General features: G+C 33.4%; 3 protein-coding genes and 1 pseudogene across 3 annotated transcripts; 2 read left to right on the top strand and 2 right to left on the bottom strand.

The window, feature by feature from the left end:
• The first annotated feature begins 2,157 nt into the window (after positions 1-2,157).
• LOC114727305 (protein FAR1-RELATED SEQUENCE 5-like) lies at positions 2,158-3,066 on the top strand. The gene has a single exon (XM_028914003.1). It carries the CDS (start codon positions 2,158-2,160, stop codon positions 3,064-3,066), a length of 909 nt encoding a protein of 302 aa, XP_028769836.1.
• Positions 3,067-3,195: 129 nt separating this feature from the next.
• LOC114727304 (protein FAR1-RELATED SEQUENCE 1-like) lies at positions 3,196-5,036 on the top strand. Its single transcript, XM_028914002.1, has 4 exons — positions 3,196-4,197; positions 4,363-4,737; positions 4,820-4,883; positions 5,005-5,036. The coding sequence occupies exons 1-4, from the start codon at positions 3,196-3,198 to the stop codon at positions 5,034-5,036; spliced, it is 1,473 nt and encodes a 490-aa protein (XP_028769835.1).
• Positions 5,037-6,625: 1,589 nt separating this feature from the next.
• On the bottom strand, positions 6,626-8,838 carry LOC114727309 (cytochrome P450 81E8-like). The gene is made up of 2 exons (XM_028914005.1): positions 7,951-8,838; positions 6,626-7,234 (listed from the first exon to the last, which is right to left on the bottom strand). Exons 1-2 carry the CDS (start codon positions 8,836-8,838, stop codon positions 6,626-6,628), a joined length of 1,497 nt encoding a protein of 498 aa, XP_028769838.1.
• Positions 8,839-14,033: 5,195 nt separating this feature from the next.
• Positions 14,034-16,057, bottom strand: LOC114727303 (cytochrome P450 81E8-like; annotated as a pseudogene).
• Between the last annotated feature and the right edge of the window lie 958 nt (positions 16,058-17,015).

Genomic DNA, 17,015 nt, shown 5'->3' with positions numbered 1-17,015 from the left:
GTTTGTCGTAAAACCGCTAGAAATACGTAAATTTTTAGCGGTTTGTTTGAACCGCTAGAAATGTTCCGCTGCTAACTTGCTATTTTCTTGTAGTGGTAATGTGTTATGCATGTAATATGATAGCATATATATATGTGTGTGTATGTGAACCCTAGAAAATATGTAGAGGAAGTAGTTGTTAATATCTTGTATATAGAAATTAATACTGGGTGACACCATGGGAAACACTCGCTTTGCTTTGAAAATTGAAAATATATTGCATATAAAGAGTGACAAATGAACTGTTTCATTATCAATATGCGATGTTATGAGTTACACATACTTGGGATATAATCAAGTTTCAGTTTTAGACATAATTAATGTAACTGGTATAATAAAAAACTAATTATATCATTTATACAATATATTAAAAGATGTAATAATACAAGATAGAAATCTAGGATTGACAAATAAACTTGCATGCGAACATTTCCTCGCTGATCAATTTGCAACAAAGAAATTGGCAGTGAAAAAAATCTGGTTTTTTAGTGTAAAATGTGAGCTCGCGCTTTAGATATGGAATTAAAAGTGAGCTGAATATTCATATCTTGTCTGTTTATTTATATTACACATAGAAGAGCATAAGATTATTTGATAACCTCTTTTAGCTGGTGAAATCCCTTAAAAGAATCAAAATCCTCAGGTTATTATCCACTTGTTGATAGAAACAATAGCGTCGTGTGATTTATGTAGCCGATCCCATCTAGTAGGATAAGGCTTGTTATTGTTATTGTTATTGTTGTTGTTTTTGTTGTTTTGAGAAGTCATAATTACTAGAAAAAACGTAACAAAGTAGTTCAAGTATCTAATTAAACCTCTTTAAATTATCTATAGATGAAAAATACAACTCAGCTCATTATTGTTCCCTATTTTTCAGGAAAATCCAAGAAAAAGTTACCGTTTATTTGGTAAAAACTGTAATTCTATATGTTTTGGCTTATGGTTGAAATATCATATCTTTTAACATCCGTATCCAAATTGCATGCTCTGGGACTCTTTCTGAGAGCATTTATGACAGATATTAAACTCTCTCATAAGCGGCAATTGTGGGAGCATTTCTGTCTTAATTCTAGAGCCAATGAACAAGGACAAACAAGACTCATATGGCAAATTCATCCAAACATAGATGCTGATTCGATCAAACTCTTGTGTGTGTGTGTGTATCAAACAATCAAATCCAACTTCTTTAATTAGTTATTGTTTCACCAAATGATATATATCTAGCAATTAGCAAACTAGAAAATTATAGTTATAAATTATATATTTTATATTTTCTTCATTTCTATCTCGAGAACTTGAGATGTAAATTGATGAAAACAACAACAAAAGCAAAAATGATGAGGTGAAAACCAGAGTTAAACTACTTGAAGCACATACAATAGTTGAGACAGATCAAAGGACATCATCATTGCTGCAATCAAGGAAGATGATACATGCATGGATGCAATTCAGAGAACTGATGCAGCCGGTTATGACACCGACGAAAAGAACGGACAAAACAATATTATTTATACAAAACAACAAAACAGAACTAGAAGGAAATTATTCGTGTGTGTGTGTACATGTTCCCCCGGCGCGGAATCTCTCCATTGATAAATATCTCCATTGAGCCTCCATTTACATAAAACGCAACGTCTAACATCCTTTTTTTTTATTAAAAAAATATACACACACACTAAACGCTGGCGTGACTTGGCATGACTTGAAGGAAAATTTTTGTGCCGCCGACCCTACTATTTGATGGGAACAGCGACTACAAGGATAATATGAGGCTCACTGCACGGAAATTTTCTTGAATTTACAAGAATGATTAATAAGTGATTTACGAGAACAAGCAAACAAGGTTAGATAAAAATTTTCTTCAGTTGTTCTTATCTATGTTTTTCCTCTTCAATGTTAAAATTTGTCTTTAATAATCTGGAAACTCTCCTATTCAAAATTGTGGAATTGTTCGTGAATTCATGGATGCCCAGGAGGAATTTCGTTCAAGTCTTGCTTTTATATTTATTCTATTTTTTATTCAAACGTTGATTTTTCATAGTGGTCTACATTGATGTTTTTTTCTTTTTTCTTTTTTTTTTGTGTTTCTTTTTTCAGCTTATCTTTAAGTTTTAAGTAATGGATACCAATATAGTTCCCATACTTGGTCTTGAATTTAATAATATAGAAGAGGCATGGCAATATTGGGTTGGCTATGGGAGAAGAATGGGATTTGGTGTTAGAAAAGAAAACTCTAATAAGAGCAGAAAAGATGGTTCTATCACATATTATAGATATGTTTGTCATAAGGAAGGAGTGAGGAAACCAGATAAAAGAGATTTCAAAACTAAGAAGCCTCGACAGGAGACAAGAACAGGATGTGAAGTCAGAATGATAGTTAGAAAAGTAAATGGAAGATATAAAATTATTGAACTGTTTTTGGACCATAATCATTCTCTAGAGCCTCATGAAACTGTTCATATGTTGGCATCACAAAGGAATTTACCAAAAGCACAAGGCTATGCATTGGAGATTGCTGAAGATGTTGGGATTAAGCAAAAGAAATCTTTTAACTTAATGAGTAAATATGCAGGAGGGAGGGCTAATTTGGGCTATACTAAAGATGATGTAAAAAGTTATTTAACATCAAGGAGGAAACGAAGAATGGTCTATGGTGAAGCTGGATGTCTATTTCGTTATTTCCAACGGCAACTAACAGAAAATCCTTCATTCTTTCATGCTTATCAAATGGATTCAGAAGAAAAAATAACTAATGTGTTTTGGGCTGACGCACGTATGTTGATAGATTATGCTTGTTTTGGAGATGTTATTTCATTTGATACAACATACTCTACAAATCGTGAAAACAGACCACTTGCCATTTTCTCAGGTTTTAACCATTATAGAGAAACAGTGATATTTGGTGCTTCTTTATTATACGATGAGACGATTCAGTCTTTTGAATGGCTTTTTGAAACTTTTCTAGACGCACATAAGAAGAAAATGCCATTTACTATATTTACTGACCAAGATGCCGCAATGGCATGAGCCTTGGAAGAAGTGATGCCATATGTAAAGCATGGCTTGTGCACATTCCATATTAATAGAAACGCGGTGAAACATCTTGGAAATTTAATGAAAGGTGACTCTCATTTTTTGGGTAAGTTTAATTGGTGCATGTATCACTGTGATGAAGTAAGAGTATTTGAGGAAGCATGGAAAGCATTATTATCAAATTTTAATATAGCAGATAATCCATGGTTGATGTCTATTTACGAGTTAAAAGAAAAGTGGGCAGCATGTTATATGAAAGACTCAAAGACTCTTGGTATTAGGAGCACACAACTCAATGAAAGTATCAATTCATTCATTAAAAATTGCACAAATCCTAAATGGGATATCAATCAATTCCTTGAAGCTTTTGAACAGGCTGTTGTGGATAAACGATATAATGAATTGAAGAGTGATTTTAACTCACGTCAAAAATTGCCGAGGTTGATTTTGAAGAGTTCAACTATGCTTCAACAACTTTCTCAAGTTCACACTCCTCCACTTTTTGACTTGTTCCAGCAAGAGTATGATCTGCGTGATGCTACCTGTATAAAAGAGAGACAAGAAAGAAAGATAAAAGAAGATGATGATGCTACTATTGTATTCGATTATGTCATCACAAGGATTGATAAGAAGGGAGAGTGGACATTGACATTTGAACCACCAAGAGAAGAGAAGGAGGCTACCATTACTTGTAGTTGTAAAAAGTTTGAACAATGGGGAATATTATGTTGTCATGCACTGAGGATATTATACGACCACGATATCAAGCTACTTCCACATACGTATATTTCAAAGAGGTGGACAAGAGAAGCAAGATGTGGTGTGGTGTATGATAACAAGGGAAAGGAAATTGAGGTTGATCCTAAATTAGAATGCTCAAATCCATATAAGCAATTGTGTCCAATGCTGATAAAATTAGCAAGTGATGCATCTGAGTGTCCAGAAACTTTCTTTATGGTTCATCAAGCAGTGCTAGAACTTAGTAATAAAGTGTCTGCACTTCTTATTAAACACTCATCAAATGGTGTTACCAATGAAGGTGATATTGATAATGATGATGGTAAAAATGATGGTCAACGCATTGGATTCAAAAAGAGAGAATGCAAAAAGATTGATAAAAGTTGGGTTGACAGGCCTAATATGAAAAGAGGAAAAGTTAAAAACTTGAAAAAGTTTAGTAATAAGTCTTCGCAATCTTCAAAGATAAAAAATTTTTAAATTGATTTTTTTTAAATAAATAGCAATATAACATCATGTTTGTTTGATGAGATTTTTTTAATATTCTTGTAGGAGACTCAAAATACATTGGAAATAGCTAGCTCATCAACTCTAGTACAACATGACAAACCTACATCATTGTCAGTGCAACATGGTCTTGTTATGTCATGTACAGCAGTGCCCGTACAATATAACCCCCCTATATCAAATATACCAGTTCAAATGCAACATGGTTCAGGTACGTCATGTGCACTATTGCCAATGCAATATGGCCCTCCTGTTTCAAATACACCAATTCCAGTGCAATATGGCATCTCTGTGTCAAACAGTCTACCACCAATGCAATATGGTCCCTCGATGTCGAATACACCAATGCCAATGCAACATGGTCCATTGATCTCAAATACACATGAACTAGGTCAAATGCCCTTGACAACATTAATGATGGTGAGTCTCCCATATGTCAAGTCCTTGAGCGGTTTATTTCAAACATATTGTAATGTTTTCATTTTATTTTTTGTTCTTGTAGAGTCCAGTGGATTATAATGTAAAGTCACTTGAAGCATTAGAATTTAGTCAAGCATTTAACAAAGGTAAATCATATCTCCACATAAAAATATATTGAAAAGATTGAGACAATTTTTTCCAAATATTTTTTTTATTACAATAAAATTACATTACATTGTTTGCTTATAGGCTATATTACATGTGCAGGTTCACAAATGAACTTAAATCCTCCAAGATGAAGTCATCCAACTCAACTCTTCTTGTTCACGCTAGTGCTACAATTCATCTCTTTCTTTTGTGCTTCCTTTTGCTTCCTCATTCGGGCTTAGAGTTAACAATTTTTTACTACTTTTTTTGCTTGATAACAATTTTTTAATACAAATTATGCATTTTATTAAAGCATTGAGCAGAGTAATATTGGTTTAAAAAAAGAAACAATTGGGGATAAATTTCTCATTACAAATTTAATTAGCAAGGAAATATTAGTTGCACATAAAGGAAAGTAAGTTGCATAAAGAAAATATGATCTGCACAAAACATTATTTAAATATAAGGATTAGTTTACATATAGAGAAGATGACTTGCATATAAGAGATTTTTTTTTTTTGCATAAAAAGAAATTGAGTTACACATCACATAAAGAAAAATTATTGCACATAAGAGAAGATAAATTGTATACAAATGAAATTAAATTGTACACAATAGAAGTTAAGTTGCATAAAGTCTTTAGATCATATTTGCCAATTAAATTTTTAATGAGAGATTTATTTTCAATTTTTTTAATTATTTTCTTAATACCGCTTTTATTTTTTCCCAATATTTTTTTATTATTTTCTTAAAACTGCTTTTATTTCTTTTCCCTTGAAAATAATGTTTAAATGCTGTGCTTCGTATAATGGTTTGTTTCTCTGAAGGCTTGAAGTCACGCCAGCGTTTAGTGTGTGTGTGTATTTTTTTTATAAAAAAAAAGGATGTTAGACGCTGCGTTTTATGTAAATGGAGGCTCAATGGAGATATTTATCAATGGAGAGATTCCGCGCCGATGTTCCCCCTGTCTTAATGCAATAGATTGCATCAAATACTAAAAATGGACTTTTTATATAGAGCAAGAAATGTTGGATATTTTTAAAATGAAAAAATGTGTTTTTTGAAAAGTTATGTCCATATATAAATTTATATGATGGGCTGTATAGAGAGCTACAACATTAAAAGATACCAAGGTTGGTTTCTAAAGACATCAATGAAAAAATGTTGTGTTATTTTTTACGGAAATCCTTTATATTAAAAAGGTTTAATCCTTTATGAAAAAATTACTAAATAAGTAAATCTTTCGTTATTTAAGTCACATTGATTTATAAATCGGTTACGACTTTTAGTTAAAGTATTGATGATATTGATTCAAGAGGCATTTCCTCATCAAGACAACAGTTCATGGTCTATAAATATAATACTCCTCATTTTCATTCATTCAAACACATCCAACAACACTTGACTACAACAAGATCAAACTTATTGCTTTTGTCTCTGAGTGCATGTGAAAATAAAGACAACTTATCATTTTATAAAAGCTATTGTTGCCTTAGCTTCAGTATTGACAATGCAATCTATACTTAAGGGTCCCCATTGTATCATGCAAAAAACTTTCTATTTAACCAACTTACACTTTTAAGAGAGGGATATGAGGAGCAAATTAAACCTAAAGTAAAGTGTTGTCTATGGCCTAAAAACATCATGCACTACTTTTTTCTTCTTCTTCTCTTCTCTTATTCTTTAGAGAAACTCCCACAACTCCATGTCTTTGGATGCACAAGCTATCCTCTACAACATTTTAAGAAAGAAGCATGTTAATGACTGGGTGGCGTACTCTGCACATGGCCTCCAGAGGAATAACTTTTGGCATGGTGGCTCCTGCTCCTTCTGTCATGTCAATTTCTTCCTCACTTACTCGTTTACATTCAAAGCACTGAATCAACAACCCCAAGGTCAAGCCCACTGTTCGTTGAGCTAAACTTTCTCCAGGACATGCTCGTCTTCCCAACCCAAATGTAATTAATTTGTTTGCTTCTCCTTCTTTCTCAAATCTCTCTGGCTTAAAACCTGTGGGATCACTCCACACTTGGGGATCTCTATGGATGGCCCAAGCATTGATTAACACAATAGTTCCACGCGGAACATTGTATCCTGCAATGCTACAATCATTCGAAGCCTCATGTGAATTCAACAATGGTGCTGCAGTATGTAATCGAAGTGTTTCAGAGACGATGCTTTGTAGGTACGGTAGTTTTGAGATGTCCCGCTCATCGATTAATCTTTCTTGCCCTATATGAGTGTCTATTTCTTTTTTCGCTTTCTCCAACACATGAGGATTGTTTAATAAACTAGACATTGCCCATTCTAAAGTCACAGCTGAAGTATCCGTTGCAGCAAAGACCAGGACCTATAAGTCAAAATTAACAAAGTAAAATCAGTTAATACAAATTTTATATTCAATTTTAGACTAAATTTAGTGAGTGGTCACACAATTAGCATTTTGAAGTATATAGTATATTTGGCGTTATTCTGCAATACAAGGAGAAGTCAAATTCTTAATTACAAGCTGAGCCGCCTATTTCGATAGATATTTCCCTTTCCCTATTTACTTAATCCTTTCACAATATAGTATTAATTGAATATGTACAATAACATCTTTAACCTTTAAAATTTAATAACAAACCCCTGGCCTTTCGAACCTACGCATGACTTCAAACCAATCAATTTTATACCCCATAAACTTTAAATTTTTATATTCATATGTAACCCCCTCACTTAGAATTATATGCATATAAACCCCTAAACTTTAAACCATTTGCAAATAAATAATGAACAAAAATAATAGCATGAAAATTATCTACATAAATATAAACTTTTAAGGAATTATTTACATATGACAAAAAGTTCAAGAGAATTTTTGTATAATTTAGCCCTTTTTTGTTTCAAATTCTTCCATAATTAACCATCATAAATTTAGAATGAGGCAGATACTGAGCATACTCTGTACTCACTCAACTTCAACATAGGTTGCATGCACGTCTTATAATACAAAGTAATCAAAAGATATCTAACTGCATGCAATAAAAAAGGTAAAAGCGTAACATTATTTATTATTTCACTTACCAAAATGAGGCCTTTAATAATCTGATCCGTATAGTACTCAGGCTGTGATTCTTGGAGACTCAAAAGATGGTCGATCATAGTATTTGCTCTCTGCTTTGCATTTCGATGCTCATCAATGAGACCTTGCAAGAACCCATCGGCTCTCTTGGCAAAACTCTTGAGCCTCTTCTCCAAGTGACCAAAATCAAACCACCGAAGTATGGGCAAGAAATCTGCAATGTTATTTACCCCTCCTAGAGACACCAGTTGTTTTATAATCTCTCGAATCTTTCTGGCCTCTTCCACATCCCCAACCTCATTGTCGTCTCCCCAGTACCTTTTGCCAGAAAGCATTCTCATCATATTGTTGAAGGTCAACTCATAAAATCTTGATTTCATCTCCACTTTGGCGAACACCGTATTATTTGAGTCTTGAACAAGTTTTTGCACCAGGCGCTTCACCTCGTCCCTTCGCATTTCCAAGAATTTGTTGAGACGATGGTTCGAGAGCACCTCTTCCACCGTGATGCGGCGGAGGTTGCGCCAGTGGTCGCCGTAGGGAGTGAACACTAAGGTGGTGGAATTGTAGCCAATATGCTCACCGAGGAGAAAGCGCGGCCGGTTTGCCAGGACGATGTCGTTTTTGGTGAAGCATTCTTGGACTGCAGAAGGCGACGACACAACGACCACGAGACGAGAGCCAAACCAAACAGAAAAGATTTGGCCGTAACGTTGAGAAATCCGGTGAAAGGTGTGATGAAGTGGCTTTTTCAGTTGGTGGAGGTTGCCGATAATGGGAAGAGAAGGTGGACCAGGTGGGATGTTTTTGAACTTATTTTGAACGAAGAGCTTAAGAGTGAAGAAGAAAGCAAGAGAAAGAAGGAAATAATAGAACAAGAAGGTGATCATCATTGTTTGGTACTTCTCTTTTGTGGAGTACTTTAGTGATCCGAATGGATTTGAGTCATGGAGACGTGTTTTGGTGTTGTATATATATAGCTGATGACCTTGATTGACGAATCGTAAGAGCCCGTTGAGTAAAATCTCATCGGGGTCCTCTTTTTTTTTTTCAAAAAAAATTGTACATAATTAATCTGAATAAGATGTGAATATTGATTAATAATCATTAAATAAAGATAAAATAAAGTGTCATGTAAATATTTGTAGCAGTGGTATATTGTAGATGCGGGACAGAGGGCTTATAATGCGCTACTCTCTAATACTCTTTATAATGCAGATCTTAAAAAATTATAAAAATTCAAAACGACATCAATTTATATTAGTAAGGTATTAAAATATTATTAATTTTATATAATAATAAAATTAAAGAAACATTTAAAAAGTTGGGATGTTATAAAAATATTACTAATAAGCTATTGGTTGAAATAATAAGCAATCTCACTCTAGTAGTGAGGAGAATGCAAATTCGAATCCCAAAAAGTATACTCGTTGGTAGGACTTGAGAATACCTTGAATTTACACCCAAAAAAAAGTATATTAAAGAGTGAGGACATTAAAACTCACTGCAGAGGGTGGTCAAATATACTTTATCTAATTTTTATTGTAAATTTCAAATAACTAATTCGTGAACAACAAACAATTAGTTAAAGCAATAAATAGATTGGAAATATATTTTTATTCTTAAATATGCCCTCATAATAAATAGTGAGGATATTAAAAGCCATTGTAGAGTGTGGTCAAATATACTCCATCCAATTCTTATTAGAAGTTTTAAATAACTAATTCGTGAATAACAAACAATTAGTTAAAAGCAATAAATAGGTTTAAAATATATTCTATTATCAGATATGTCCTTGTAATAAATGAGAAAAAAGATGAAAGAGAATGTGTGAAAAAATGTTATAAGAGAGAGTATGACAAATGAGAGAGAATAAATAATTAAGAACAAAATTTAAAAAATACATTAAATGTTAAGACAAACTCAAATTGAAATTTATAAAATGAATCACACCCCTCTAGATTTAAAACTTACAAGTTGAGGGAGTTCATGTTAATCCTTCGCCCATGCCGAGGGTGGTCAAATATACTGTTAATTCTTCATCAGCTTTTGTCATGGCTGGACGGCGTGGTGATTGGCACTTGAGAGTAAGCAAAATTTGTCTATTTCTTCTAATTATGTCGTTTTCGTTATCGTTATCGTTGGGTTATTGAATGTAGATTTTGCCAATGGATTTATCTGAAAGTAGTGCAGAGGGTCATGCATGTACTCATGTTTTATATTAAATAAAATTTATGAGCAAAATTAATCCCTTAACTTGTTCCTTGGAGTTTTGGCTTTGTTAGTTAAGAATCAATTCAGTTCTTACGACTTTAAATTGATAATGTTTAAGGAAGATTATATCAACTTTGTGAGATCTAAGTAATTCATTTGACTTTCTTCTTCTTACTTTTATTTAAATTAAAATAAAACTCTTCCCATATACTACTCTTTTAAAACAATAACTCAAACACGCTCACATCCAAACTATTTAAACAGCTGTTAGCTTACATTAAGAAGTAGATAAGTACTCAATAAGAAATAATCTAATTAATAAGGAGTCGATTTATAACCCATAAGATTATAAATTCAAATTTCGCTGATAATATAAGGATCATTTTACTACTGAGTGATTTATAAATCTCTCTATAAATATGTTTTTAGAATAAAATATGCCTTAACTTTCGTGAGTCCCAAAACTCAATTCACGTGAACATTTTGTTCAGGAAAAAACAAGAAGAAGCAGCGGACAAGTAATAAGCAATATAACAACGATGCGTCACCTTTGTCCGCACTACGTTCCAATGCATGTGGATCTGTCGCTGGCCAATGATCAGACCGAGCAGACCGCCGAGAGGTCTGCCCAGTCACTTATTTATCTATCACTGAATCTATCAATTTCTTAAAAACTGCATCTAAATTGTTTTGATTCTCAGTTCAAGAAGTGTACCTAATGATATTTTGTATTAAAAAATAGTTAATATAATTTTGATTCTTTAAATTTATACTCATTAATTTTGGCCCACAAATTTCAAATTATAAATTTTGGTCTTTCAAGTTTTATTTCATCTTAAATATTAATCCTTATAATTTAATAAAAATCTAGATTATTTTATTTCTTATGGGACTGAAATCAAAATGAGTGTAAATTTGAGGACCAAATCTAAAAGAATTCGTTAGATTTGAGGACCGTCAAGTTCACATAGCCTAGCTGGTTGCTCTGTGGATATTACCTATAGCATAATCAACAATTAATTAAAGTGGCTAAATTCCATCAAAATATTGATAATATATTGACGCATAAAACTTGTCAGATTACAAGACATTATTTAATAAACAAGATTTTTCGTTGCCCATTCTAGAGTCACAGAAGCTCATAATTTCAGTTTCAGCAAGAAGCATAACCTATAAGTCAAAATTATCATATCAAGGTTAAGGTTAAGATGTATCTAATACCTTAAAATATTTTTTTAGTAACTCAATGTTTTAAACTAATTTATGATTAATCCAGCATCCTAAAGTAGCATTTTTTTAGTAGTACCAAGTAACTAAAATATTTTTATACAAGTTTTCCTTTAAAATATTTTTTAGTTTGAAGATATTTAATACTAATAGAAAAATCTTTAGAGTGCTGAATCTACGAAAAATTACTGAAAAATATTATAGGATGTTGGGTGTTATTAGAAAGATATTTGAATGTGCTACATCAACTACAAATTAATTTAGAATACTAAGTGTTCCTGAAAAAAAAAACTTCACGGTGATAAATGCAACTTAATCCAAATTAACAAAAGCAAATTTTATGCTGGACATTAGAATAAATTTTGTGAGTAATTATACCATTAGGAAATGAAACCAACTTGATTGAAAACCTGCATGCAGTAATACATGGAGAAGGTGAAATCTTAAAAACGATCAAAAGTATAAGCCTTTCGAGTTTGATTCGAACTGGAATTCATGTTCAAGTTTTTGTATATATAATGATATAAAGATCATAAATTTTATATTTTTCATTAAAGACTAAGGTCCCTATTTAGAACTTATTTTTTTAATTGACGAAAATGACCGTCCTCTTTGATTTTTCAGTACCCATCTTCAATTATTATGTTTTTAGTACTTATTAACTTTTATCATTATTTCAATTCTCATTTTTAGTTGTTTTAGTATTCAATTTTTCATGATACTCAAATTTTAAAATCTCATAATTAATATCTGCATGCTAAAAAGTTTAGAGTTCAGTACTAAAAGATTGTGTAGTATGTGTGCAGAGTTTTTTTTTTTCCTTTCTTCTTTTTGACCTGGTAGTATGCATAGAGTTCAATGCGCATCATTTAGGATTGAAGGTAGTAATATTTTGTTTAAATATTCCGGTCAAAAAATAATATTTTGTTTAAATAGAATATTGGGGGCTTCGGGGTTGGGTGGGGATGTCCCCTGTATGACTATCTTGTTTTGCAGCTTCGTGTACAAAAGGTAAGTGCTCAGTTTTTTTTTCTTTTAATTAGCATTCAGTGTTATGGAATATTTTTTCAGTAACATTTCATCATTTTTAACTATTTTTTGAAGAACCACTCAATATCTTAAAATAATTTTTGATAGAATTTTATACTTTTAAAGTATTTTTTAATAGTAATGATCAGCTTAAACTTATGATACCAAGTACTCTTGATAATTTTAGAGTTGGATACACTAAAAATTATTTTATGATACTGTTACTAAAAATTTATTTTTAGGTGTTAAACGCACAAAGATTTATTTTAGAACATTAGTTGATAGTGAAAAATATTTCAGAATAATGAAATCTACTTAATCAAAAAAAATTTTAGAATATTAAATGCTACTAAAAAAATATTTTAAGATATTAGATGTATAAAAAATTATTATTGAGTAGTACTAAAAAATAGTTTTTACTTGGAAAATGCTTTAAGAGGTTGGAATGTTGGGTGTTAGTTTTTGTTTTTCCCCCTCCATTAAAAAAGGCTGAGCACCATTCCTTGCAGCAGAGAGAAGCTCCGCCCGATTTTTGGTACAAGCCGCTCTGTGACTGTGACTGAGTTGGGCCTCCACGTCAGGTCCAGTCCAATTTTATGTTCTTAAAAACAAAAACAACGCCGAGCAACAACAAAAGGCTGTGTTTGGGCCCCAAAAACCATCTTTTGTCATTCTGAATACAACTGTTCTGTTCCTCTACTTGAGAGTGACAGGTTCCCGTTTTTGGGTTACTTTTTTTTTTTTTTTTTTGGGGAGGGGGGCGATCCTTTTACACAGAAAAAGATAAATATATAAAAAAGTTTTAACTCACGTGAAAATAATTATAACTATCATGAGAGATTTCAAACACCCCGCCGCCCATCAAATTGGATTAACACAGCCAATTAAACCTTAACCAAAAAAAAAAGTACTTTGTCCTAAGGAGAAAAATAGATTTCTCTAATTGCTCTCTCGATTTTTGACTTTACATATTTCCCTTCTTTCTCCCATTCTAACCCTTTCTCCAAGCATACTAATGATACTTTATATATAGTCAACCAAGCAGTAGATAATATGAACATAAATTCTTGTCAGTTTCTAGCTAATTAGATAAGATAATACTACCTCTAGTCCTAATTATGAGATCTCGTTTGTAGGCTACAAATGAAATCTTATAATTAGCACTGGAGGTAGTAAGATATTTAAATAAATAAAAAAATTTCTTACAATTGCCCATATTTAAATACTTGGTGAATTGCACATTAACCCTTCTTATTTTCATCATTTGTCTTGAGTAACACTATCATAGAGTGAAATTATGTTGGTCAAGATATATTATCAATGTCAACGTTAAATTTTTTTTTTTGGTTGCATGTTATAACATTACTTTTTTTTATTTTGTCATTCTTCATCCAGTAGAAAAAACTCATGCATTCATCATTCTTACGAAGAGCTAAACTTGCAACTTTTTATTTAAGTCAAGACTTGAGAAAATGTTTGCTGTCAATTGAGCCATACGGTTCCGACAAATAGCAACATCATTCTGCAAATGTTCCAACTATATAAGAGACTTATCAACGATCTCTTGGCGTGCTTTACACATAGCTTCTAAAGGAACAACTTTTGACAAAATCAATCATTCTCCTTCTGTCATATCAATTTCTTCCTCAATTACTTGTTTCCATTCAAAGCATTGAATCAGTAAGCCTAAAGCCCAGCTCATTGTGCGTTGTGCCAAGCCTGAACCTTGACAAGCTCGTCTTCCTAATCCAAAATGCATCAACTTATTTGCTTCCCCCTCTTTCTGAAACCTTTCAGGATTGAAACATAAAGGATCACTCCATAATTGAGGATCTCTATGAATGGCCCAAGCATTAATCAGCACAATAGTATCAGGTGGGATGTTATAATCTCCCATGGTGCACTTATCTGAGGACAAATGGGGTAACAATAATGGGCCTGCAGGATGCAATCGAAATGTCTCACATACAATGCTTTGAAGATATGGCAGTTTCAAAGCCTCTTGTTCATCTATCAAGTGTTCTTGCCCTATTTGTGACTCTATTTCTTGCCTTGCCTTTGTTAATATCTCTCGATGATTCAGTAAACTAGACATTGCCCACTCTAAAGTTACAGCAGATGTGTCATTTCCCCCGCGAAGCATTGCCTATATATATGATGTCAAACGATGTCAAGTTTTGTGAGTTTTTTGAGGAAGAACACTTGATTTAATAAAAAGAATTATTCATTATTTAACTACTTGTGGTAATATATGTATAACATCAATAAATATAAGAAAAATTAATATGTAAGTCCTTATAGTTTCACATGATTTTTTTTTTTGATGAAAAGTTTCACATGATTTTTTTATTAGATTTTTGTAGTTTCATGTGACAATATAAAGGGAGGAAACTATAAGGCCTTAATTATGAAAAAAGTCAATTGATACCATAACAATCTAATAAAAGAAACAAATTACAAGACCTAATTAAAAATCATATGGACTATAGGAATTTTTAGATTAATTTTCCGACAAACATATTTTAACTGGGAACAAAAATTTTCAACAATACTGCAGAAGCGCAAAACATGTCATTTAAAAGCATTTCTCATTTTTCTTTGGTTTACTCAATCATTATATATTCGTTTATTCTTGCATCAAACAACCGCTAGGATATATAATTTGCAAAAGTGTGGAACTAGTTAAAAAGCAAAATGAATAATAGACATGACAATGCAACCAAAAAGCAAAAACACAATAGCTCTTTACCAAAACAAGACCTTTGATTATTTGATATGTATAATACTCTGGTTCTGATTTCTGCAGAGTCAAGAGGTGATTTATCAGAGTATTTCCACTTGTGTTCCCACTTCTGTGCTCATCAACTATTCTCTGCAAAAATCTATCGAATCTGAGGCTAATACCCTTGAGCTTCTTCTCCAAGTTATCCAAATCAAACCATCTAAGTGTCGGCAAGAAATCTCCAGGATTATTTGCCCCTCCTAGCATCAACAACTCCTTCATCGTCTCTCTAAACTTCCTTGCTTCTTCCACGTCCTCAACTTTGCTATCATCTCCCCAGTATCTCTTCCTAGATATCATTCTCATCATCGTGTTAAATGTCAGCTCAGAAAACCTAGATCTTAGCTCCACCTTCGTGAAACCCTTACGAGAATCATGAGCAAGCTTTTGTACCAGTAGCTTCATCTCGTCCCTTAGCATTCCATGAAGTAGTTGAGACGACGCGTCGAGAGGACGTCAAGCTCCAGGATGCGACGGAGGTTGCGCCAGTGTTCGCCGTACGGGGCGGAGGAGACGGTGGTGTAGTTGTAGTAGACGTGCTTTCCGGTCAGGAACTGGGGGCGGTTGACCAGAACGATGTCGTTTCTCATGAAGCATTCTTGAACTGCAAAGGGCGACGAAACGACCACCACCAAACGAGAGCCAAACCAAAGAGAAAAGATTTGACCATAGTTTTGGGAAGTACGTTGAAAGTGGTGGTGGAGTGGCTTCTTTAGCTGGTGGAGATTGCCGAGTATGGGAAGAGAAGGATGGCCCAGTGGGATATTTCTGAATCTTCGCTTTCTGAGAAAGAGCTTGAGGATGAGGAAGAAAGCAAGGCAAAGGATGGAATAATTGATAATGGAATTTGTGGACATAGTTTTGCTTGCTTGCTTCATAATTTGATGATTCATTCATGTGCTTCTCTTTAAATAAAAAGATTTGTTAGACAAATGGATTTTTATTATGTTTTGTTTTGCAGTATACTTTATGCGTTATCTGACATCTGCTTTATGATGCATACGTATCTGAACAGAAAAGCATTTGATGCAACAATTGGTGATGTCTTTTCTACAAAGTGATTGGTTTCAACTTGTGAGCCCTCGCGTTAAGGAGTTCGTGGACAGGATGGTGAGTATTATTCTAAATTAAATAATCTTCACGTTATTGTCAAATATCTTTAAGTATGAATAACTATATCAATGTTTGTTGCACAGGAGAGTTTGTCCCAGGAAGTTTCGCGGGGGCATATTCTGCGGATGACCAGGATATATTGAGGAGGGCATTGGGGACTCCTGACCATCCTGGTCTTCTTAGGGGTGTCGGTTATGGAGTCACCAAGAGAGATTACTTGGGTACCGACAAAAGCCCTCTTCATCGTGCACGCCTTCCTCTGCTGAGTTCATGGAGCTGAGGAGAAACACGCTGGTTAAAGGAGCAGGTTAAAGCGCAAGCGCTCCTAATCGAGCAGTTGATCAAGAATCAAGCACCACAGCCGGCTCCGAATCTCAGCCCAAGTGGCAAAGACAGCTGCACATTCCCCTTGCTACCTGAGGTATAATACTTGTGTTTATATAATTACATCATATATATTTATATATCTAGCTAACTTGTCTCTCATGTTAAACAAATCAGGGTGAAGCGGACGTTCAGTGTATGGCGAATAGCCCTAAACATCACACTATTGTAACGGGCCGCATGTTCAATTTACCAGGGGAGAGCATAATTCATAATGTTCCTCTCCCTGCTGATCATGTGAGGGTGCAGTTGAACACTGCTATTGATGCGAATTATGCCCTCCCGATAACCCACCCCAGATGCAGAGATAGTGGCTCA

This window comes from Neltuma alba, unplaced genomic scaffold, assembly GCF_004799145.2.
Source record: "Neltuma alba isolate B1F8T4 unplaced genomic scaffold, ASM479914v2 tig00012463_pilon, whole genome shotgun sequence".
Lineage (NCBI taxonomy): Eukaryota > Viridiplantae > Streptophyta > Magnoliopsida > Fabales > Fabaceae > Neltuma > Neltuma alba.
Note: the sequence above shows the minus strand (reverse complement) of the source record. Positions and strands in the feature narration are given on the sequence as shown.